The following is a 25,832-nucleotide window of genomic DNA, read 5'->3' as shown; positions in this document are numbered from 1 at the left end:
TTGTATTACTAATTATGCTGTGGTCTTTGTTCCACAAATTTATGTTTGGAATATCAAGAATCTTTCATTAATGAAATGAATATGAGAGACGATTAATTAAACAAATGAACAGAATCTCCTGGAAATGTGAAAGGTATCTTATGAGATCCCCTAAAGGTTATTCTCTCTGGATAATAACTAAAGAAGCTATATGATCTGTGGAACGAAGGTATTCGATAAATAGAAGACGTAAATGAGACTATTCATTAATAAAAAAACTGTAGAATTTGTATGTCTATAGAAGATGTGGTAAGGTATAAGGTAAATGGTGCACCAAAATGCCTATATATCTTTCGATGTGCTCGAAATTTGGCATAGCGTACTATATTCAGCCTAGAAAGATGTGTGCTAAGTTTCGTGAAAATCGGTTCAAAGTTAGATATAGCCCTATATATTTTTCGTCCGATTTAATGTAAATGGTGCACCAAAATCCCTATATAACTTTCGATGTGCTCGAAATTTGGAATAGCGTACTGAATAAAGACTAGAACATTGTGTGCTAAGTTTCTGGAAAATCGGTTCTGATTTAGATATAGATCCCGTATACATTTTCGTCAGGTTTAAGGTAAATGGTGCATCAAAGTCCTTATATATGAGCTTTGGAACGAAGGCCTTCGATTAATAGAAGATGTAACTGAGACCATTCATTAATAAAAAAAACTGTAGGATTTGTATGTCCATAGAAGCTGTGTAGGAAGTTTTCTGTCCTGGAACATCCTCCGCCCCTACCTTCATTCAAGGCCATCGCTATGATAGTTTAAATATACCTCCTTGTTTGCATTATTCTCACTTCTTAAAAATATTTATTCTTATTATCCTTGGGCCATACATAAAAGAACAATAATTACACACAAGTTTTACCAATAACTTTACTAAATCCTCACCATCTATTTTTTTGCCATCTTGATACCTACCAACAACCAATTTTTTGTATAGAAATTAAACAGAGGAGTTCGTTTAAATGTCCCAGATAACAAAGACAATACATAGCCTTACCTCCCCACCCGCTATCATTTCCCACAATCTCTGCTCACTCCCTCTTTGCTCCCCTCAATCCCCACAAATCTTGTTGCTCGTTTCAGTGACATTCTCGATTACACTTGTCTTTCCTTCGGTTTTTGAAATGTGTGTGGTGGCTGGTCGTTCGGGTTTGTGGCATGAGAATGGATTACAATATGGCCATTTAGTTTCCACGTTTGGATATGGAATTGCTGTTGTTTCCCAGCGGCGACAATAATGCCACTTTTACCATTTGACTGGATGTGAGCTCTGCTGATGACTTCCAAAGATAATAACATTTCACGCTGACAATGTGTCCTGCCTCGGCGGGGGTGTGTGATGACACAATATGTGATGACATAAAATGGCGGCTATACACAAGAGGACACACGGCCACACATCGTATGGCAATTATAATGCTGATTATGATGATGAAGATTTGAGGACATAAATTATAAAATTTACTTTTACAAAAATCTTTACCAATTTAAAAAAAATGCTTTAAAAATCCACGCCTTGGATGGCTGGCTACTTGAAAAAATATTCGTTTAAAAAATCCACGCTTTGGATGTTTGGCTACTTGAAAAAATATTCGTTTAAAAAATCCACGCCTTGGATGTTTGGCTACTTGAAAAAATATTCTTAAAAAAATCCACGCCTCTTATAGTTGCTTTGAAAAAATATTCTTTAAAAAATCCACGTCTTGGATACTTGAAAAAATATTATTAAAAAAATCCACGTCTTGGATACTTGGAAAAATATTCTTTAAAAAATCCACGTCTGGATACTTGAAAAAATATTCTTTAAAAAATCCACGCCTTGTGGGCTACTTGAAAATTTCTTAGTTATTTTAAAGTGTTTGAAATATTTCTTCTTTTAACGTAAAATTTTTTTGACGTAAAAATATTTTGTGTACTTGTCGTCCTTAAGAAACCTTTAGGCTTAATACTTTGATTTATGATCCGACAGGATATTACATTTTATATACTGTTACCTTTCTATTGTTTTATAGGTTTTATATCCTTGGAGCCCCCCTCTTACCTTTTCTGTTGTTTTTATGGTATTTGTATCCTATCCAAAAATATAGAAACACTCATAGCTCTCTCTACATTCTTAACAATGAATGGGTGTCCTTAAATGTTTATTTTGGATTGTTCTTGTCATCGGAGATTTGTCCTTTATTACTTTTGAGCTATTGTGTGCTAGAGCCTTCTCTCGGCTTCTTCTTGCTCTTCCATTTATTTTGTGGACGAGATGTGGAGAATAAATAATCTAGCCATTTGAATAATCCTTCTTCTGTTGATTCTCTTATCCTTATTCATTATGTATGCTTTGCTGTCGTTGTTGTTGTTGTTTGTGTGTATGTATGCTTGTTTTTCGATTGTTTTGAATTTTCTAAACCTAGAAAAAAGAGGATTTTTCGTTTTTCTATGCAAATGAAAACTGTTTATTTAAAAAATAGATTTTTTTTATTTGGCAAGTTGAAACTGTTTTCCAAAAAAGGAAGAGATTTTCCAAAGACAGGTCAAATATAAAAGGATTTCATTTTATTTGTTTTTTTTCTTATTTTATAGAAATATAGGGGTCACAGTTAAGCAAAAATATATCTAAATGTATAGCAAATAGTTATTGTTTGTAATGCTTGAAATATCCTTTTAAATGGCAAAAAAAATTCTTTCAACAAACACCAAGTGGGAAACGCCAGTTTTGAATAATAGCAAGTGAAATATCGTTAAGTTCGACCGGGTCGAACTTTGGATACCCTCCACCACAGATATACTGACAGGTACTTAAAATAAAAATATGGGGAACTTACCAAAAATTGTATCTATACCGACATTTCTACAAACCGATTATGGTTCTAAATATTGGTCCTAGACCCCATGATTCTTTGGACCAAATTTGTTTAAAAAAATTGTTGATTTCATCCAAACCTTGCAAATCTTATTATTATTATTTCTTCCAAGTATGGGAGATTCCAGAAGGAGTGGTACCTCCTAAATGCTGGAGGTACCATATATAAGGTTGAAGTGTAACATATATAAGGATCGATAATTAACATTATATATATATATATATATATATATATGGTTAATTATCGAACCTTATGTTCTAGTGTTTTTTTCGTATCTTCCTCAGATGAAATGATTACAACAGAGTCTTATGCGGAACAGTATAGTCGGACGGGGCCGACCATATGATACCCTACACAACTTCGACGAAAATCTAACTTTCTATGGTTCTATATTCAGAGCTTGGGCAATATTTCGCGATATTTTCATCCCCTAGACCGACTAGATGTCAACAAATACTTGTAATATTCAGAAGACGAGGGCTGTACTTGTTCAGATTATCTTTACCGTGGGTTATGTTGTGATGTGTAATATGCAGTAGACGAGGGCTGTACTTGTTCAGATTATCTTTACCGTGGGTTATGTTGTAATGTTGAGCTTTCAATTGTGGCCTGTAGATCGACTTGAAAAAAAAACTACAAAAATGTTAAGTTTTCGGTCCACTACATTCCCATATTATCATATGATCATCACCGAAAATTATAGGCATTGTCTTTGACCATAACTAGAACCTCATGGAACATTTCAAAGCAATCAGCGCTATATTTCTGCCCTCTAGTGGGGTAATGGATTGCTAAATAATATCTGAATATTTAAGCACCCGTAAATATTTAAGTGTAGCTGCCGCATCCGAGCACATACGACAATATAATTGGCATCAATTTAAAGGTCACCAACTCCTTTTGGATATACTATCATTCTCGGCTCTATGTTCTTCAGGAGTAAATATATACGCTATAGAATACAATTTTTTGTAATTTTTCACACAAAAGTCAGGGTCCATTTGACCCGATAAATATTGACCGATCTCTATCAAAATAAACATGCTTATTCTTTGGCCCAATCCCCTTCACCATGTAAAAATTCGAGATGTTTGGGCCATAATTGCGGCCACTGGAGCGACCAGAAAACACGACAAAAATTAAGTATTTGGTCTATTTCATCTCCCAAAATAATTACCGATATTTACCAAAAACAATAGGGGTCTTCATTGGGCCGAACCCATCCTACATGCAAAATTTCGTTAAGATTGGTCCATAACTGTGGCCTGTGTCGTGTTTACAATTTATAATGGACTAGATCGACTCAGCTAGTCGAGATATAATGATCGGTATACTTAAAGGTGGGCCTAGGACCAATATTTCGGGGCGTTACAAACTCTTGGGGCTGTACAAAGCTATAATACCCTGACAACATAGTTGTGTAGGGTAAAACAGTTATATGGGGACAAAAATGTTTGGTAGGGAGATTTGTTACCATATACGAATACAAGGTACCAAATTGCAGCGAATTCGGTTGAAAAACGCCTTCAAGAACCCCCAAATACCGAAAATTGGGGGTACCCTTATATGGGGGCTATCCGATAAAATGGACCTATATTAGTCGAGATATGAGGATCGATATACTTAAAGGTGGGTCTAGGACCAATATTTCGCGGCGTTACAAACTCTTGAGGCTGCACAAAGCTATAATACCTTGACAACATAGTTGTGTAGGGTATAAAAAAGGGGGCGAATATTAAAAAATTTCGGTAGGGAGATTTGTTACCATATACCACAAATACCAAATTGCACGGAATTCGTTTGAAAAACGCCTTCAACAACCCCAAATACCGAAAATTGGGGGTACCCTATATGGATGCTATTCGAAAAAATGGACCTATATTAATAATTTTTTGTGGAGAGATTTAGTACCTATTAAGAACTAAAAATACTAAATTACAACCAATTCGGTGGAAAAATACGATCATAACCCTCAAATACTGAAAATTAGGAGGTACCGTTATATGGGGGCTAGCAGAAAAAGTGGACCTATATTTATAATTTTTTGTGGAGACATTTAGTACCCAATAAGAACCCAATGTACCAAATTTCAGCATATTCGGTTTAAAAACGCGCTCAAGAATCCCAAAATACGGAATTGGTATATGAGAGCTATGCCTAAACGTGGACCGATATATCTTCGAACTTGACCTGTCTGCAGACAAAACATTTTTTTTTTCGAATTGTGGGACGAAACTTTCAGCGTCTCTAGATTTTGGGCTGCTGAATTCTAAAACATGATTTGTATCATTTTTTCTTATCAGGATAATCGACAGGATCAATTTTTGGGCTGTGGCCGTATGTTCACACTAGCACTGCTCGGATACAGGTTTTTTAGATGATTTATTGATCGTATTATGAGGGTGACCATATGGTCACGCTAGCACAGCTCGGATTAATCCACGTCTTGTTGGGTACTCAAAAATATATATATTTTTTTAAATCCAGCCTCTTTTGGCTCTTAAATGTTATTTTATTTTACAGCTTAGACTTTGATCGCCCTCTTCTGCTTCCAATATATTTCCAATTAATGAAAAATCAACATTTAACAACTTTGTTGTTATTATTTAATTTCCAGTTTAAAATTTTGCCTGCAATCAAACTGAAATCCTGTTGTTATTTCTGTTCTTGTTGTTGTTGTTTTTTCGTTCAATTTCATGAACAATGTGCATATCCGATTACCTATTTCCTGATGTGCACAAAACATTATTTGCTGCCTCCATTACAGGAGATATAGTCCGATACCTCTCGTTCTGTGTCTATGTATGTGTGCGTGTGTGGCAGTGTAGGTGTGCTGTTCACGCAATACATTCACTCATTCATTTATTCCAATCGTTGGTGTATATTTATTTGCGTTTGTGTCGAAAAGGATGTTGAAATAAAAGGCTTCGATAATTGAATTTTCATTCGGAACCAATTGTTCGCCGCCATACACCACAGATGATGATATTTTTATTCAATTAACTAGCATGGGTATCAGAGCCACCAGTTATAGTTATTGTTGTGGTGGTCGTGGTAATAGCAACATAGTCCATCCATAGATATAAACACACACACACATACAAAAAAGATTTTCCATTTACGGGGCCGTTTCACATAAAAACTTTTGCCACAATGTGAAAAAAATAAATGTTGACGCCCACTATCAAACTTGGTTTGTACCGTTTTATTTTTTTTATTTTCCGCACAAAATAACCGCAATATGTTACCAATATTATTACTAAGGGTGGGGGATGGAAAAGTGGTCCCTCTTTTTTTCTCGAAGGCCGGCCATTGTTTTTTATTCATTGACTAATTTATTTTTCAATTTTATTTCAAGTGTGGATATTCTATTCGTTTGCATATTGGAAAAAAAGTATATTCTTTAGAAACATCCACGAATTGGTGGGCCAAAAAATAGTTTTTTTTTTTTTAAATCCATGCCTTGTTGGCTACTTGAAAAGATATATATATATAATTTTTTTTTTTAAAATTCATGCCTTCTTTAAATCCATGCCTTGTTCACCACTTGAAAAGGAATAGTTTTTTTTTAATCCATGCCTTGTTGTCTCGAAAAACAAAAAATATTTTTATACCCTTCACCACTCTGTGGTACAGGGTATTATGTCTTTGTGTAACAGGCAAAAGGAAACGAGATAGACACATGGTTCCTTTTGAGAATATGCATAGAATCACTTTTTAAGACGATCTATGCATGCCCGTCTGTCCATGTTAAATATGATCCGAATTGGATGAAATTTGGCACAGATCATTTATTTGGCCCAAGGAACCCTATTGAAATTGGGAAAAATCAGTTCAGATTTATATATAGCTCCCATATATATTATCGTCCTATTTAATTTATATGGTGTACCGAAGTCTCTCTGTATCTTTCGATTTGAACGAAATTTGGCATAGCGTAATGAATTAGCTCTATAATGATGTGTGTTAGGTTTCCTGAAAATCGGTCCAGATTTAGATATAGCCCCCTAATATATTTTCGTCCGATTTTATATAAATGGTGTACCAAAGTCCCTATATATCTTTCAATTTGCACAAAATTTGGTATAGCGTAATGAATTAGCTCTATAATGATGTGTGTTAAGTTTCCTGAAAATCGGTCCAGATTTAGATATAGCCCACTAATATATTTTCATCCGATTTAATGTATATGGTGTATCAAAGTCCCTATATATTATTCGATTTGTACGAAATTTAGTATAGCGTAATGAATTAGCTCTATAATGATGTGTGTTAAGTTTCGTGAAAATCGGTTCAGATTTAGATATAGCTACCATATATAGTTTCGTCCGATTTTATGTAAATGGTGTACCAAAGTCCCTATATATCTTTCGATTTGCACGAAATTCGGTATGGCGTTATTAATTAGTTCTAGAATGATGTGTGTTATGTTTCGTGAAAATCGGTTCAGATTTAGATATAGCTCCCATATATATTTTCGTCCGATTTAATGTATATGGTGTACCAAAGTCCCTAGATATCTTTCGATTTGCAAGAAATATGGCATGGCGTAATTAATTAGTTCTAGAATGATGTGTGTTAAATTTCCTGAAAATCGGTCCAGATTTTGATATAGCTCCCATATATATTTTCGTCCGATTTTATGTAAATGGTGTTCCAAAGTCCCTATATATACCTTTCGATTTGCACGAAATTTGGCTCAGCGTACTAAAGTATGTCTAGAATGATGTGTGTTAAGTTTCGTGAAAATCGGTTCAGATTTAGATATAGCTCCCATATATATTTTCGTCCGATTTAATGTATATGGTGTACCAAAGTCCCTATATATCTTTCGATTTGCACGAAATTTGGCTTAGCGTAATGAATTAGCTCTAGAATGATGTGTGTTAAGTTTTCTGAAAATCGGTCCAGATTTAGATATAGCGCCCATATATATATTCGTCTGATATAATGTAAATGGTGTCCGATTTTACACAAAATTGACTCAAACTTTTCACAACGTACTGGAGTTAGAATAACCTAGAAGTTGGTTTTAAATGCTTTACCATGGTGGGTCTAATCGGCACAACATTTTGCTCTACGTACTGAAGTTATTGTGACGTGTGGCAAGTTTAATTCAAATCGGATTAGATTTTGACATAGCTTATGATTTTCATAATTTTGTCCCTGGTCCTTTAAAAATTCGACGTCTTTTAGGTTTCATCTTTTGGATATAGAGTAACTTCTGGTAATGTGGACCATGCGTCAAATGTGGACCACCCCCCATGCCGCCGCCTTGATAAATGTTTTCCTAATTAGTGAAAACAAACATCAAACTTGGTTTTTAATAAATAATTGCAATGTTGAAAATTTAGTAGGTGAAAATGTAGCTCTGATTGTAAAAGTGTGATTTGAAAATTTTTTAGCACAATAGTCGAACGATTTTGTAAAATAGTCGAACATTTTGTTTTTCTCGAATATAAAGAGGTACTGTGGTTTTCTTGTTTTCTCTAACAAAAAGACACGTTTATCTGTAATTACTTTCGGTTATTTTTAAATTTTTATTCATTTTTGAAGCCGATAATTATTTTTAAATAAAAATATTCAACGTAGGGTAATGTGGACCACTATAAAAAAGTGGGACATTTTCATGAGGACGAGTTCGAAACAAGGGCGCTTTTAATATGCGAGGAGGTATTCTATCCTCTGAAAACTCGATATCCGAAATTATAGGTTCCTCGGTTGGATAATGAAGCAAGGACCTTCAAAATACCGCAAATGGGGAGGTACCCTTAAATGGGGGCAATTCCAAAACATGGACCCATATATTTTTGCATTCATTGTTACCCAAGAGTGCAATAAATTGAAATTTATCACAATTAATCCACAACCTACCTTTAACTTACTGATCCTCATTACCCACACATACTGGTCCACATTACCCGCCAAGTTATTTTTTTTGCAGTTTAGAGTTTTTTGAAATATAATGCAATAACATTTTTATGGACAAATATATATAATTTTTGACCTGGAATATAATTAGCCAACAAATCTACCATGCTGTGAAAACAATTCGTTTTTATTTTTTACCGTTGTTACGCCCACAATATCAAAAAAAGAAAATGGTGGTCCACATTACCCGAAGTTACTCTATCGAAAGTGGTGAAGGGTATCATATAGTCGGCCCCGTCCGACTTTACTACTTTTCTTACTAGTTTTAAATCCATGTCTTATTGGCTACCTGAAAAAAAATATTTTTTTAAATCCATGTCTTATTGGCTATTTGACAATATATATATATATATATATTTTAATATCTACGCCTTGTTGGCTACTTGACAAAATATTTTTTTTAAATTCAAACCTTGACAAAATGTTTTTATTAATCCCCGCCTAATTGGTGACTTCATAAAATATTTTTTTAAAAAAAGCCAAGCCTTTTTTGCTATTTGAAAAAAAATCTATATGCAAAGTGAATCTTTTGAATTATCCCTTTTTTCAATTCAACATCAAATATTAATTGTTTTCTTTTTTCTCCTTCCCCCTTTCAGGTCTGTGCATTATCAAAGCGTAGCATGATATTACAACCGGATATACCACCCTATAATGAAATCGCAGCACCGCCCGGTGCACTCGGTGCTGCAGCTGCCCAAGCGTCATCAACCGGTGCCTTAATGGTTCATCAAACTTCAGCGTCGTCGTTCTCATCGTCAAAATATCAACAGCCACAGTCGCAACCACAAACCCAACAACAACAACAACATCTATCGGCATTGGCCTCAACGAAAAGCATTCAACAGAATAATATAATTATTGCCAATCCCGGTCTGAGTTACGATGATGTCCTCAATGAGGATTTTCAATTCGACATGGATGGCCATGATGTGATGGTATTTTTGCATATCCAGAAAACGGGTGGTACTTCATTTGGTCGTCATTTAGTACATGATTTGGATTTAAAGGTATGTATCCTATCGTATCGTTTCGAATGTTGATGATGACAAATTTGATTTGTATTTTTTTTTCTTTTTTGCTATTCCAAAATTTGCATATTTCATCTGTGATTTGTTGGGAATGATTAGCAAATGGAAGAATGTTTGGAGTTTGTATGTGTGTGTGTGTTCGTAGAAAAAAATATATTCAGGGTCAGCTTGACTTCCTTTCTTGAATAGTTATTCATGAATACAGGGAGCTGAGTAGAATTATTAATTTATTTGTTTTTGATTAATTTAGAAATTATCCTCGTTGTTCATTTGTGGGATTCTTTAGGATAGCTTGAGGATGTATTAGGGTGGCAACGTGTTTGTATTTTTTAAAAATATTTCATTTTAAAAATCAAAAATAATCCACGTCTTGCTGATAGCTTCAAAAAATATTTTTTTATAGCTTCAAAAATATTTTTTAAATAAGTGGAAAAGCGTTAAGTTCGGCCAGGCCGGATGTTGGATACCCTCCACCATAGATATAATGACAGGTACTTGAAATAAAAATATATGGAACATACCAAAAAGTGTACCTATACCGACATTTCCACAAACCGATTATGGTTCTAAATATTGGTCCTAGACCCCATGTTTCTTTGGACCAAATTTGTTTCAAAAAATTTTGATTTCATCCCACCTTATTATTTCTTCCAAAATTAGTTCGAACATGGGAAATATCGGTCCACTCCTTCTGGTACCTCCCACACAGGGGTTAGGACTAAATGCGGGTTACAGTTCATATATATGAATAAATATATAATGTTAATTATCGAACCTTATGTTCTAGTTTTTTTTTTCGTATCTTCCGCAGATGAAATGATTACAACAGAGTCTTAGAACCAAACCCAAACACGGAAAAAATCATATAACTATTTTAATATAAAAAATGGGATTATATGGGGACGACCCCAAAAAGGGGGTGAATATTAAAAATTTTTGGTAGGGAGATTTGTTACCATATACGATTACAAAATACCAAATTGCAGCGAATTCGGTTGAAAAACGCGCTCAAGAACCTCAAAATACCGAAAATTGGGGTTACCCTTATATGAGGGCTATCCGAAAAAATTGACCTATATTTATAATTTTTTTGTGCAGAGATTCGGTACCTATTAATAACTCAAAATACTAAATTACTGCCAGTTTGGTGGGAAAATACGATCAAAATCCTCAAAATACTGAAAATTAGGAGGTACTGGTATATGGGGGCTAGCAGGAAAAGTGGACCTATATTTATAATTTTTTGTGGAGACATTTTCTACCAAATAAGAACCTAATGGACCAAATTTCAGCGTATTCGGTTGAAAAACGAGCTCAAGAACCCCAAAATACGGAATTGGTATATGGGAGCTATGCCTAAACGTGGACCGATATATTCCATCTTCGAACTTGACCTGCCTGCAGACAAAAGACAAACCTGTGCAAAATGTCAGCACCCTATCTCAATTCCTTCAGAAGATAGCGTAATTACAAGAGACGGACGGACATGGCTAGATCGTCTTAGAATTTTACCCTGATCAAGATTATATATACTTTATGGCGTCGGAAATGAATGTTTCGATGAGTTACAAACGGAATGACAAAATTAATATACTTTCCATACTATTAAAAGTTTTTTTCTGCATTTTTTGTTTATCCTCCCACGAAGTTCTTCTGCATTTATTAGCAATCCTCCTCCTTATCTATCCATTTATTCCATATTTTTTTTGTTTTTATATTCTGCAACCATTTCATTAGACCATAACCGACCGTCAATAATATCACGGACAGACAGCTCATAACCTGTCATCATGGTGTGGCATATTAATAAGCCAGTCAGCCTGCCATCCAGCCAGCCAGCCACCCGGCCAGACAAATTCAAATTGTAGAACAAAACATGTTGTATACATGGTCAGAAAAATGTAAAATCTGAGCCATATAATCATCCGCTCTGTTATGTGAGAGAAATAAATTATCCCGCATAACTTTTTTTATTCGTTTATAATTAAATAAAAAATATTCAAAATTGTTTAAGTATTTTTTAAACTGGCAATTTTAAAGGATAATTGAAAATCGGGGACGATGGATGAATATTGATTAAAATTGAAAGGAGAACAAACAAAAAATAAAGCGTATTAAAAATCGTGGAAGAAATCAGAACTTTCAGCCAATAGATAGCACACCTTATATACAGATTTTTTTTGGAAGAGCAGGAAATATTAAATTCGATTTTAAGGTTAAAGCAATAAATTACATTTTTTATCGAATTAATTCCAATTTTTTTTTCTTTTTCATACCCTTTACAGCGTCCCTGCGAATGTCAACGTCAGCGCAAACGTTGCTACTGTTTCCGTCCACATCGCAATGAGAATTGGCTTTTCTCCCGCTATTCAACCGGTTGGAGATGTGGCCTACATGCCGATTGGACCGAGCTGACAAGTTGTGTCGATCAGGTCTTGGATAAAAACGAGGGAGAATCGGCGAAAAGAAGATATTTCTATATATCACTAATACGAGAACCTCTCGCCCGTTATATGTCCGAATATCGTCACGTAAAGCGTGGTGCAACATGGAAAAATTCCCGCCATTGGTGTTTGGGTAGACAAGCTACACAGAAAGAATTACCACCCTGTTATAAGGGTGATGATTGGTTGGATGTAACCATTGATGAATTTGCCGGATGCGAATCGAATTTGGCAACAAATCGTCAAACACGAATGTTGGCCGATTTGGCCTTAGTTGGATGTTATAATAAATCTGCCATGCCAGCTCACGAACGGGATCGTGTAATGTTGGCCAGTGCCAAGCGAAATTTGGCCTCAATGGCCTATTTTGGTTTGACAGAGTATCAGAAGGTAGGTGGAAGATTTTGAAATTTGGAAAAATTCATTTTTAATATTGTTGTTTTTCTTTTTTATTTTTTCAGATCTCTCAGTATATCTTCGAGGAGACATTCAATTTACGCTTTGCCATTCCATTTGAGCAGCACAATAACACCTTATCCGTTTCGGCCATACACAATCTGAGACCGGATCAAAGGCGAAAAATAGAAGAATTAAATAATTTAGATATAGAGCTATATGCGTTTGCCAAAAATTTATTATTCGAAAGGTAAAAACAAATGGAAAACCAAGGAATTTAATTAGAAGACCTCTAAATGGTCTCTCATAGTCTTTATATTGACCAAAAGGTGTCTATACAGGCCAATTGATCTATATAAAAACCTAAGGACTCTGTACAGCCCAATTGGTCTATATAAAGACCTGTGGTCTCTATACAGCCCAATTGGTCTTTATAAAGACCTGTGGTCACTATACAACCCAATTGGTTTTTATAAAGACCTATGGTCTCAATACAGACCAATTGGTATTTATAAAGACCTGTGCTCTCTATACAGACCAATTGGTTTTTATAAAGACCTATGGTCTCTATACAGACCACGTGGTCTTTATAAACCCCAGTGGACTCTATACCGACCATTTGGTCTTTATAAAGACCTGTGGTCTCTATACCGACCAGTGGTCTCTATACAGACCAATTGGTCTTTATAAAGACCTGTGGTGTCAATACAGCCCAATTGGTCTTTATAAAGACCAGTGGTCTCTATACAGCCCAATTGGTCTTTATAAAGACCAGTGGTCTCTATACAGCCCAATTGGTCTTTATAAAGACCGCTGGTCACTATACAGCCCAATTGGTCTTTATAAAGACCCATGGTCTCTATACAGCCAAATTGGTCTTTATAAAGACCTATGGTCTCTATACAGCCCAATTGGTCTTTATAAAGACCTATGGTCTCTATACAGCCCAATTGGTCTTTATAAAGACCTATGGTCTCTATACAGCCCAATTGGTCTTTATAAAGACCTATGGTCTCTATACAGCCCAATTGGTCTTTATAAAGACCTGAGGTCTCTATACAGCCCAATTGGTCTTTATAAAGACCTATGGTCTCTATACAGCCCAATTGGTCTTTATAAAGACCTGTGGTCTCTATACAGCCCAATTGGTATTTATAAAGACCTGTGGTCTCTATACAGCCCAATTGGTATTTATAAAGACCTGTGGTCTCTATACAGCCCAATTGGTATTTATAAAGACCTGTGGTCTCTATACAGCCCAATTGGTCTTTATAAAGACCTGTGGTCTCTATACAGCCCGATTGGTCTTTATAAAGACCTGTGGTCTCTATACAGCCCAATTGGGCTTTATAAAGACCTGTGGTCACTATACAGCCCAATTGGTCTTTATAAAGACCTATGGTCTCTATACAGCCCAATTGGGCATTTTAAAGACCTGTGGTCTCTACACAGCCCAATTGGTCTTTATAAAACCCGGTGGTCTCTATTAATTCTGATTGGTCTTTATAAACCCCTATATGAAAATCATTTATATCTGTAAGTTCTTCTATTTGTGGAATATCTTTTGGAAGACTTCCACTAATCGAACTCCTTTTTTCCTCTACTTTTTTTAATAATTCCTTATATTAAAATTCTTTCCCCTACTTCTTTGTTTTCAGATTCGAACATTTAAAAGCACGAGACAACGATTTTGAAAAACGATTTGCAAATCTGGGTAATATCTACTATAAGCAGGGTGTTACCGAATTCAATTGGGATAGTAATATCGATGAGACCGTAAGTACAGAGCACTGAAGGTGATTTGATAGTCATTAAGGATCAACAGTAGTCCTCGCTGAATCCACTCCAAAAATAAGAAAAAACACTACTACACTCTAAGGATTTCGTTATCAACGTATCAGCATTATGCTATTCCCTCCCTCACTTCCTCATCATCCATGGTAACCAGAGAACTACATTAGCTGACTAAAAAACAAAATTTTAAGCATTAACAAATCACGTTTGTTACAAAACCAAAAATTATTATAAATAATTATAAAACAAAGAAGAAGAAAAACGGAATTATATTCTAGAATTAAGTAGTATTCCAATATACATATACACAGCGATTTTTCTTAGACACACACACACACAAACGAAATAACTCATTGACATTAAAATAGTAAAGCATTTATAAGTTATATAGTTTTATTATCCACAACACAGAATCTGACCTTATGGAACAGGAAATATATTTGGTTTTTTATTAAAAAAAGGCCATCCCAAGAAATGTACATTTGAAAATTACTCACACACACACATACACAATGAAAATGTAATTAATGGGAACATTTCTATAAAAATATATAAAAAAATGGTATTAAGACCAGTCTCTATGCCGACCATCCAATTGGTCTTTATAAGGAACGTTGGTCTCTACATAGACTAATTTATCTTGATATAAACCAGTGGTCTCTATGATGTTCAATTGGGGTTTCTATAGACCAGGGGTCACTATATTGACCAATTGTTCTTTATATATAATAGTGGTGTCCATACCGACCAATTTGTCTTTATATAGGCCAGTGGTCTCTATTTTACCAATTGGTTTTTATAAAGACTTATGGTCTCAATACAGACCAATTAGTCTTTATAAAGAACTGTGGTCTCTATACAGACCAACTGGTTTTTATAAATACCTTTGACCTCTGTATAGACAAATTGGTCTTTATAAGTACCTATGTCCTCTATGTAGACCAATGTGTCTTTATAAATACCTGTGGTCTGTACATCCAAATTTGCCTTTATAAAACTTTGTGGTCTATGTAAAGCCCATTTCTTCATCTTGGTCTCTATACAGACCAATTGGCCTTTATAAAGACCTGTGGTCTCTATACCGGCCAATTGCCCTTTATAAAGACCTATGGTCTCTAGACAGCCCAATTGGCCTTTATAAAGACCTGTGGTCTCTCTATACAGCCCAATTGGCCTTTATAAAGACCTATGGTCTCTATACAGACCAATTGGCCTTTATAAAGACCTATGGTCTCTATGCAGCCCAATTGACCTTTATAAAGACCAATGGTCTCTATGCAGCCCAATTGGCCTTTATAAAGACCTGTGGTCTCTATGCAGCCCAATTGATCTTTATAAAGGCCTATGGTCTCTATACAGACCAAATGGACTCTATAAAGGCCTGTGGTCCCTTTTTTATTCTCATTTTCCCTTTTATTAGTCTTACACACACTAATTCTTTCTTGACACCATAAGGAATTTTGGATTTTACAACAATACCACTTGACAAGTATGACGACAATGACGAGTATATACAATATATTTATATATAAATATTAACGTATATATAACGAAATATAGCTTTTAAGCTTTAGCTTATAGAAAACTTTTTTTTTATCAATTAATATTGTATAAGTGATTTGTTTTAATTTGTTTATATTAAGTAAAACAAATTGTACATATAGTCATATTATTATGTATAACATTAATTGTTTTAAGTAATTAGTTTGAATTCCATTAAAGTATTTTAATATATATTTTCTTGTAAAGCGGATCAAGGTTTATGGAAAACTAAATTCTTATAATATTTAGACAAAAATATTTTCTCTGTATAAAATCGTAATTGGGTAAACAAATTCTTTTTAATTGTAGATCATCAAAATTCCGTCGTTATTCCATATTGGCGGATTTTTCTTGAAGACAGTTGCATTCTTATAAAATGTTGTGTTATCAAAAATTATTTTCCTTTATCATTTGCTACAATTATCATATTCATACCTAGACAAAACAGACCAAAAATGCTTTCGAATATAAATTTGATTCCCCAAATAGGTTAAAATTATGTTCTGAGTCGTTTATGTAGATTCTGAAATTTACATCCATTTTTTGTAATATTGGAATAAAAATAGACTGTGTGTCTTTAGGGCCGATCTGATAGGCCTAGCTCGAACTCCTCGAACACAGTTGAGCTTAATAAAGAGGTATTTTGAAAGTATTTAGAAGGCAGTCTAATTGAGTCTAATGCAGACAGCTTTTCAGCTTATTGGCAACAGCTGAGGAGGTCTTTTGAATATATCATTTCTTGAGATTGTTAATCACAGAGGGATGATTTGAAGATATTCTCTACAAGTAGAAATTAAAGGAAATAAAACCGAATATTAAAAATGGAATTCTATTTTAAATTTAATTTATTTTAGTATACCAGAATCTAACTTAAAGAGGCCAATAGAGATTCAAAAAAAGACTAAATAAAGGGTCAAGTAGAGAAGTATTTAGGTAAAACCCTAATTGAGGTTTTGAAAGTAGAATTTTCTAACCTGTCCGTAACCGTAGAGGTATTTTCAATTTATCTCTTCTTGATGATGACAGAGTGATTGTTTGAAAAAAACAGTTTTGAAAGTTTAAATTTGAAGAAAAAGAGTCCTGAGTCACTATGACCGTTTAATAATTGGCAAAATGGTAGATTTGGGCTGAAAAAAGTTTCCTCTAAACACATCCGCAAATTGAGTGAATTGCCGCTCATTTACCTCAACGAAAACTAGAAGAACTCAGCAGAGCTTTATAAAGAGGGATGCTGCCTATTGGAGATTTGTTACTTTACAAATTCTTGCAACGGTTGAAGTTACTTGAAAAAAATCTCTGAAAATAGAAATTTGAAAAAAATATGGTCCTGCTGGGTTGGTTTGGATTAAATTGCCGGCAAATTTATCAGAATGATGTGTTGCCGCTCATATATCTCAACAGAATCTGAATGGACCTTTCGATTGTGCCAATAAAATGAAGAGAACCTAAAGTGTCTTAGGAAACACCCCTCCAAATAATCGAAAAGTTGATTGGCCGCTGATCTACCCCAAACGAAAACTTAGCTGAGGTCCTAATCGAGGATGATTTTGAAAGTATTTAGAAGACAAACTAATTTTGATTTTTAATGTGGAATTTTCATGATTTTTGTCTACGGTTAAGCCATTTTCAGAATAGATCACTTCGTGAGCTTGTCAATGACAGAATGGCGGCTTGAAAAATCACAGAAAATAGAAAATTGAAAGTTTTGTATTCCCAATATGTTGGCATCCTATATTGAAGAACAATAGAACTGACCTATATTAAGAACCGCATTTTTATACCCTTAGCCTTATGGCGGTAATATAGCACTTTAGCTTGTCAAATGATAATTTCCATACAGGAGTATTTCCAAGTATGTGTCAGAGTATTATAGCTTTGTGCAGCCTCAAGAGTTTGTAAACGCCGCGATCGTCATATATTGACTAGCTGAGTCGATCTAGACATGTGCGTCTGTCTATTATAATTTGTAAACACGATACAGGCAACAGTTATGGACCAATTCACGCAATTTTGCATGTAGGATGGGTTCTGGCCAATGAAAACCCCTATTGTGTTTGGTAATGATCCTTTTTATATTTAGGGGATGAAATGGACCAAAAACTTTATTTTTGTCTGATTTTCTGGTCGCTCCAGAGCCCGAATTTATGGTCCAAACATCGCGAATTTTTACACGGAGAAGGGTATCTGGTCAAAGAATAAACATAACTGTTTTCATAAAGATCGGCCAATATTTAGTGGTTTAAATGGGCCCTGACTTTTGTGGGAAAAATTACAAATTTTGTATTCTATGGCGAATATATTTACTCCTGAAGGACATAGACCCGAGAAGTTGATAGTACATCAAAGAGGCGTGGTTGACCTTTAAATTGATACCAATTATATGCTTGGATGAACGGGGATGTGGGAACCATACGTAAATATTTAAAAGTGTCTATGTCTACTTGTTTAGAGGCGGAAATGTCGCGCTGATCGCTTGAAATTTTACATAAAGTTCCGGTTGTGGACAATGGCGATGCCTATAATTTTCGGTGTTGTTGAGATGGTGCTTAGACTGCAATAAACCGAAATCTTTATTTTTGTCAGATTTTCTAGTTGCTCTAGAGGCCATTATTATATGCAGAACATCACATATTTTACACGTTGAAGGGGATCAGAACAATTACTTAGAACGGTGTTTAGATGATGATCGGTCAATATTCCGAGGTTATATATTCACCACAGGAAAACAAGATTTGGAAAATATGCCAGTGTTAGAATGAGGAGCTGTTGATTTAAAATCGGTCAAAAGAGTACAAATATCTCGAAATTTTGCCCAGGCTCAGAGAAACCGCAGAAATTATAGTTTGGTGGAAGTTGTGTAGGGTTTCATATGGTCGGCCTTGTCCGACTATACTGCTCCGCTCACTGGTTTTGTTTCTACTTTCTGAAAAAAATATTTAATTTTTTTATATTTTTTAATATTATAAGACTATTATAACTTGATCCACCAGGAAAATATGTATTTAGTATTTAATTAATTTATTTTTTTATTTTGTATTGTTTTTTGTTTTTAATTTAACGACTGATTTTAGTTTTAAAATTTTTTTTTTTTTTTTTAATTAAAATCGACAAATAAGTTTACAATAAAGTTTTTGTATATTGTAAATATATAGCTGCAGAATAATAAATAATAATAATTATAATATTAGTTGTAATACACACAGACACACAAACTAACAATTACAATCCAAGGAAAATACAATCGATAAAATTTATAACAGTCCAAATGGCCCGAAATTGAAGTTCGAATGTTTTTTTTTTACTATCGCTTACAACAACTCTCTCTTATAGCGATCAAATTTCGCTGGGGTCCCTTAAACTGTCGTTGTAAAGGATTTCGATTGTATTCCTTTAACAAAAACTTTCAGATTTTTTTCCGTAAACAGTCCATTGTTTTTGATTTATGGTTATAGTTTTTTAATGATTTGATTTGAATTTTTGACAAAGAAACTGGCATGACATTTTTTTTCAAATTAAAAAAAAAAAATATGTTTTATTTTAAATTTACAAAATTTAAGTATTCAAAAGTTATTTTTGTTAAACAAAAAATAAATAAAGCCACACTATTTAATAATAATTTTAAGGACAATAAAACAAATCCAAAACTCGAAATAAAAAATCAATTGAAAAAAAGACAAACGATTTGAAACTCACACTTTTATACACAACAGACACACAACCAACAGTCTTGTAGTAAAAACCTAAACTTTAAGCCTTGGCTAAATAAAATGCTTTAGACAAAATAATAAAAAAAATTAACTCACTGACAAACACACACACAATTAGTTATAAGTTAACACCAATATGAAATGCATTTCAAAAAAATAATTAAATAAAATAATATATAATAATAAAAAATAAACTACAAACATTGTTTATATACAAAAGTATTGTAAAAAAATAATAATTTTTTGATACTACAGAAAGAAACCAATAAAAATTAAATTAAAAAAAACAACAAAATCTGTATTGAAAAAATTAATCTCAGAAAAAATATTAATTTAAAATTAAAATAGTTTATATTTTTTTAAAAATAAAAAAGTAATCTTTTTTGAATTTTTAGGTTAGCTTGGGTTTTAACCTAACATAACCTTAAAAAACAACAACAACAGCTCATGTGCCATTTTTTTGTACATTCTATTCATAAACATAATCTACTACTGATGATAATGTCTTGTTAAATCATAAATTTAATAAACTAAGGACTATATTCATAATTAATTAAGTCAATTTTTATTTTAATTTTTTTACTAAATTACCAAAAATTGTGCAATTTTGTTTTTATTTTTTAAAAATATTTTTTAACAAAAACAAAAATCATTTATGTTAACAAAATAACGTTTTAAACAAGAAATGTATGAAATAAATAATAAAACACAAAACAAATCAACAACAACAACTTATTGATATTAATATATGAAATAATAATAACAACAAAAATTACAACAATAAAAACAAAATAAAAAAAAAATATTTAAAAAATAATATGTTTTATTTCAAGTGGGATTTTTAAGGACCCTCATAAGGCGTGGATTTTTTTAAGAATCATTTTTATGTACTCTCGTAAGGCGTGGATTTTTTAAAGAATATTTTTGCAAGGACTCCCAATGGCGTGGATTTTTTAAAGAATATTTTTTTAAGGACTCCCAAAAGATTTTATAAAGAATTTTTTTTAACGACTCCCAACAGATTTTTTAAAGAATATGTTTAAGGACTCCCAACCACTCCCAAAAGGCGTGGATTTTTTAAAGAATATTTTGTTAAGGACTCCCAAAAGATTTTATAAAGAATATTTTTTTAAGGACTCCCAACAGATTTTTTAAAGCATATGTTTAAGGAATCCCAACCACTCCCAAAAGGCGTGGATTTTTCAAAGAATATTTTTTAAGGACTCCCAACCACTCCCAAAGGGCGTGGATTTTTCAAAGAATATTTTTTAAGGACTCCCAACCACTCCCAAAGGGCGTGGATTTTTCAAAGAATATTTTTTAAGGACTCCCAACCTCTCCCAAAGGGCGTGGATTTTTCAAAGAATATTTTTTAAGGACTCCCAACCACTCCCAAAGGGCGTGGATTTTTCAAAGAATATTTTTTAAGGACTCCCAACCTCTCCCAAAGGGCGTGGATTTTTCAAAGAATATTTTTTAAGGACTCCCAACCTCTCCCAAAGGGCGTGGATTTTTCAAAGAATATTTTTAAGGACTCCCAACCACTCCCAAAGGACGTGGATGTTTATAACGTACACAACTATGTTGGCAGGGTATTATAGCTTTGTACTGCCCCAAAAGTTTGTAACGCCGCGAAATATTGGTCCTAGTTTAAAATATTTTTAAGGACCCCATATTTTTATACCCTTCACAACTATGTTGTCAGGGTATTATAGCTTTGTGCAGCCCCAAAAGTTTGTATCGTCGTGAAATATTGGTCCTAGATCCACCTTTAAGTATACCGATCGTCATATCTCAACTGGCTGAGTCTATCTACACATGCGTGTCTGTCTGTCCGTCTGTCCATTATAGTTTGTAAACACGATACAGGCCACAGTTATGGACCAATCTTCACGAAATTTTGCATGTAGGATGGGTTCTGGCCAATGAAGATCCCTATTGTCTTTGGTAAAGATCGGTTAATATTTAGGGGATGAAATGCACCAAATACTAAATGTTTGTCGGCTTTTCTGGTGCTCCAGAGGCCGCAATTACATCGCGAACATCGGGAAATTTTACATGGAGAAGGCGATCGGGCCAGAGAATAAGCATGCCTGTTTTGATAAGGATCGGTTAATATTTAGCGGGTCAAATGGACCCTGCCTATATATTTGCCCCTGAAGGACATAGACCCGAGAATTTGATTGTATATCCAAGAGGAGTGGTTGATGTGGGAGTTACACTTAAATATTTACAGGTGCTTACGTATTCATATATTATTTATTAACCAATTACCACACTAGAGGGCGGATGATCCAGGTATGCTCAAGGACAACGCCTATAATTTCCGGTGATGATCAAGTTGTGGAAATTGTGTAGGGTATCATATGGTCGGCCCCGTCCGACTATACTGCTCCCCTCACTGGTTTAAGCTACCATTCAAGGACTTACTTATTCATATTCCTGTTTTATGACACGAGAAAAAACATTTATTTTAATAATATTTATGTTTTATTAATTGAATATTTCTTAAAATTCTAACAGCTACTCTAAGGGCTTGAACTTCTTGAACACATTTTCATCCTCCAAGTTCTCCTTATTTCTAATAATTTGGTCCTTTGTTGTAATAATTTTGTGGCCCCTTATTATTTTGCGGGCCTTTATTGCTCCATTGCTGTTGAGCCAATTGCAGAGGATAAGTATAGGCAGCCATGTAGGAACTACAATCGGGACAGCTGCCAGGTTGTCCCGGCGGTCCACGTACACCAGGTTCACCTGGTTTACCGGTGTCACCACGTTCACCAGGCCTGCCGGGGGCACCATCCATGCCCACACCTGCAGGACCCGGAGGTCCAGGTGGTCCCATGGGACCTTCATGACTTTCTCCGGGATAACCACGATCACCTTTTTCGCCATCTCGTCCAGGGGGACCCATTTCACCGGGGGTGCCAGGGTGGCCATTTATACCCGGGTAGCCACGTTCTCCCTGCGGACCTCGGGGACCAGGTTCACCTGAAGAAAAGGAAAATATACTTTTAATATTAATTAAAATTGTTTGTTTTTTATGTCTCACCTTGAATACCCTGAGGTCCAGGTGGCCCTGGACGACTGATACCCCTGCGTCCAGGTGGACCTGGTGGTCCCATTAGCGTATGCGATATTTCACTGATATAATCACGTACCACCGCCATACATATGTCACGTATGCGACCTTCATCAAAATTATAATTGCCGCTTTCGGCGGCTATTCCAGGAAGACCAGGGGCGCCTGGCAAGCCTGGGGGACCTGGTTGACCCGGTTGTCCGGGATTGCCAGGCATACCTGGCGGTCCCATAATACCGGGAGGACCGATTTTTGTTTCCCAATTGGCTTCGGTGTGTATTGCTGCTGGTCCTGGAGGTCCAGGTGGACCTGGTGGTCCTGGACGGCCATCGGCACCATCTAAGCCGGGTAAACCACGGTCACCTTTTTCGCCTGGGGTGCCAGGTTCGCCAGGGGGACCTGTAAATTTGGATTAATTAGCTTTTGTTGTTATTTAAAAATTGTCTGGATCTACCTTGAACTCCCAAACCAAACTGGCCATTGGGAGGAAGTGCCACTCCTGGTGGCCCTGGGGGTCCGGGTAGACCAACGAGGCCAGGAAAACCTCTTTCTCCCTTATCGCCTTTTTCTCCAACTTCACCGGGAGGTCCTATGGAATATGAAACATTATTTTTGGCGATAAGTGGACAAGGGTCACTGCAGATTCATTATGGGAAAATATTCTCCCCTCTTCTAAATTGGATTTTTTAAACATAAAACTTTTTTTCTTACCTTGTATACCAAATCCTGGTGGTCCCTGAGGTCCGGGCAGACCTGCAATACCCTTCATACCTGGTAGACCGGGTGCACCATTTCTGCCATCCTTACCCGGCAATCCTGGCAAGCCATTTAAGCCCGCTTCACCCTTTTCACCCTTGGCACTACCCAATTGACCATAATTACCAATTGAAGGGGCAGGATTTCCGGGTATACCTGCTGGACCCTATGGAGAATTTACGAATTTGTTTAATTTTATAATCGAAAAGGAAAGAAAATCCTTCTAGCTTACCGGAGCACCTGGTAAACCCCTTAGACCAGGTGGTCCCGGCAGACCCGGTGGTCCCCGTGGACACTGTTCGGGACATGTCAAAGCCTCCTTGCCACTAAATGGATATGTTGGAGTACTACCAATATGCCAAGTTTTTTCTGTGGTCGTATCCAAAAATTTGAAATTAAATGGTTCGGGAGTACTTGAGCTTTCATAATTATCCGGTCGATAATGTGTGGTTGTTGTTGTGGTAGTCCTGGCCGTGGTTGGCCATTCAAATTGGGGCCGAGTTCTGTTCGTTTGAATGTACTGAGGCAAATCGTCACAGCTGGTTGTGGCCGGTTTGTCTTTGTCACAGCTGAATATCATCCATTGTAAATCGATCTGTATTGAGAGAGAGTGGATAATAAAATGAAAATTTCCGCAATCGTATATTTTCTTTTATATTTTCCACTTACCGGCACCGTTTCCCGACTGGCACATGTTCGGGCCACCGTAAATACCCCATCTGTGGCATCAATGGGACCACGAACATCCAAGGGGGCCTTGAAGCTGCCACGATTATCCGGCACGGGTTTACAATCCACCCACAAACGTACACCATCCTGGCTGACACCCAACATCACCTTGTGCCATGAACGATCAAAGATCTGAAGAGAAAATCATTTTTTTTTTAATTTCTAAATATTTTTTTCCTAATCTCTCTGCTTTCTAACCTCAATTTCCTCAAATGTCACCGTCTGCAGGGTGCCATCAAATTTCGGCAATGCAAATTCAATGGCATTATTGACCGGATTTATTGTCACACTCATCTGCGATTCGTACTCATAGTCGCTCAACTCGAACAGATACCATTCGTAGCGCGGCTGTTGCTGGGGCACACGGAACGTACACTCAAATGAAAATTCATTGGGTATACCCTTGGGAAAAGCACGCGATGATTCAATTGTCATATTCGAATATTCACTGATATGATAGGCCTGCTGATAACCTGTCGAACCGCCGATTTGTGTGACGCCCTGCGCCTCATACTGGTACTCATCGAAACGATACGAATGTAAGATGTCATATGTGGTCAGATCGGGATCACCGGGTCGCACAACATTACACGGTTCAACGGGTACAAAGTCGGCGTCGTCATCTTCGTCGTAATAATCTTGGGGATTGGGAACTGGAGGAAGTGAAAAAATATTTTAATTTTATTATGGAATAAAATAAGTGGAATTATAAAAATGTCTGTAGCCCAGAAGGCGTGGATTTTTTAATGGATATTTTTTTGAGTAGCCCAGAAGGCGTGGAATTTTAAATGGATATTTTTTCAAGTAGCACAGAGGGCGTGGATTTTTTAATGGATATTTTTTCAAGTAGCTCAGAAGGCGTGGATTTTTTAATGGATATTTTTTCAAGTAGCTCAGAAGGCGTGGATTTTTTAATGGATATTTTTTCAAGTAGCCCAGAAGGCGTGGATTTTTTAATGGATATTTTTTCAAGTAGCCCAGAAGGCGTGGATTTTTTAATGGATATTTTTTCAAGTAGCCCAGAAGGCGTGGATTTTTTAATGGATATTTTTTCAAGTAGCCCAGAAGGCGTGGATTTTTTAATGGATATTTTTTCAAGTAGCCCAGAAGGCGTGGATTTAAAAAAAAATTAAAGAATTTTTTTGAAGTAGCCCAGAAGGCATGGATTTAAAAAAATATAAAGAATTTTTTTTCAATTAGCCCAGAAGGCGTGGATTTAAAAAAAAAATTAAAGAATTTTTTTTTCAAGTAGCTCAGAAAACGTGGATTCTCATAAGGCATGGATTTTTTAAATTGCATTTTAAGGACTTTCATACGGAGTAGATTTTTATACCTTTCACCACACATTGGTGCAGGGTATTATGTCTTTGTGCATATGTTTGTAACAGGCAAAAAAAAAAAAAAAAAAACGAGATATACTCATGGTTCCTTTTGAGAATATGCTTAGAATCACTTTCTGAGTCGACATATGCATGTCCGTCCGTCTGTCTGTCCATGTTGAATTGTAAACAAAGTACACTTAGCATT

At 35.3% G+C, this 25,832-nt stretch overlaps 2 protein-coding genes across 2 annotated transcripts in view; one reads left to right on the top strand and one right to left on the bottom strand.

The window, feature by feature from the left end:
- LOC133332239 (heparan-sulfate 6-O-sulfotransferase 1) overlaps positions 1 to 14,491 on the top strand; it is a gene marked incomplete at its 5' end in the record, with an annotated part of 31,920 nt that extends 17,429 nt beyond the window's left edge. The window contains 4 exons of the mRNA XM_061540621.1: positions 9,424 to 9,834; positions 12,141 to 12,689; positions 12,761 to 12,945; positions 14,354 to 14,491. Of these exons, the coding sequence (XP_061396605.1) occupies positions 9,424 to 9,834; positions 12,141 to 12,689; positions 12,761 to 12,945; positions 14,354 to 14,489 (1,281 nt within the window). The remainder of the gene's footprint in view (positions 1 to 9,423; positions 9,835 to 12,140; positions 12,690 to 12,760; positions 12,946 to 14,353) is intronic.
- A 7,823-nt stretch (positions 14,492 to 22,314) lies between these two features.
- Positions 22,315 to 24,958, bottom strand: LOC133332238 (collagen alpha-1(IX) chain-like; the record flags this gene model as incomplete). The annotated part of the gene is made up of 7 exons (XM_061540620.1): positions 22,315 to 22,729; positions 22,791 to 23,219; positions 23,275 to 23,409; positions 23,532 to 23,742; positions 23,809 to 24,171; positions 24,246 to 24,437; positions 24,504 to 24,958. Coding segments are annotated over 7 exons (2,195 nt in total), but the record flags the coding sequence as incomplete, so codon positions are not given.
- Between the last annotated feature and the right edge of the window lie 874 nt (positions 24,959 to 25,832).

Source organism: Musca vetustissima, unplaced genomic scaffold, assembly GCF_032173495.1.
Source record: "Musca vetustissima isolate MV318-11 ecotype Yass unplaced genomic scaffold, APGP_CSIRO_Mvet_v1 utg106900, whole genome shotgun sequence".
Classification (NCBI taxonomy): Eukaryota; Metazoa; Arthropoda; class Insecta; order Diptera; family Muscidae; genus Musca; species Musca vetustissima.
Note: the sequence above shows the minus strand (reverse complement) of the source record. Positions and strands in the feature narration are given on the sequence as shown.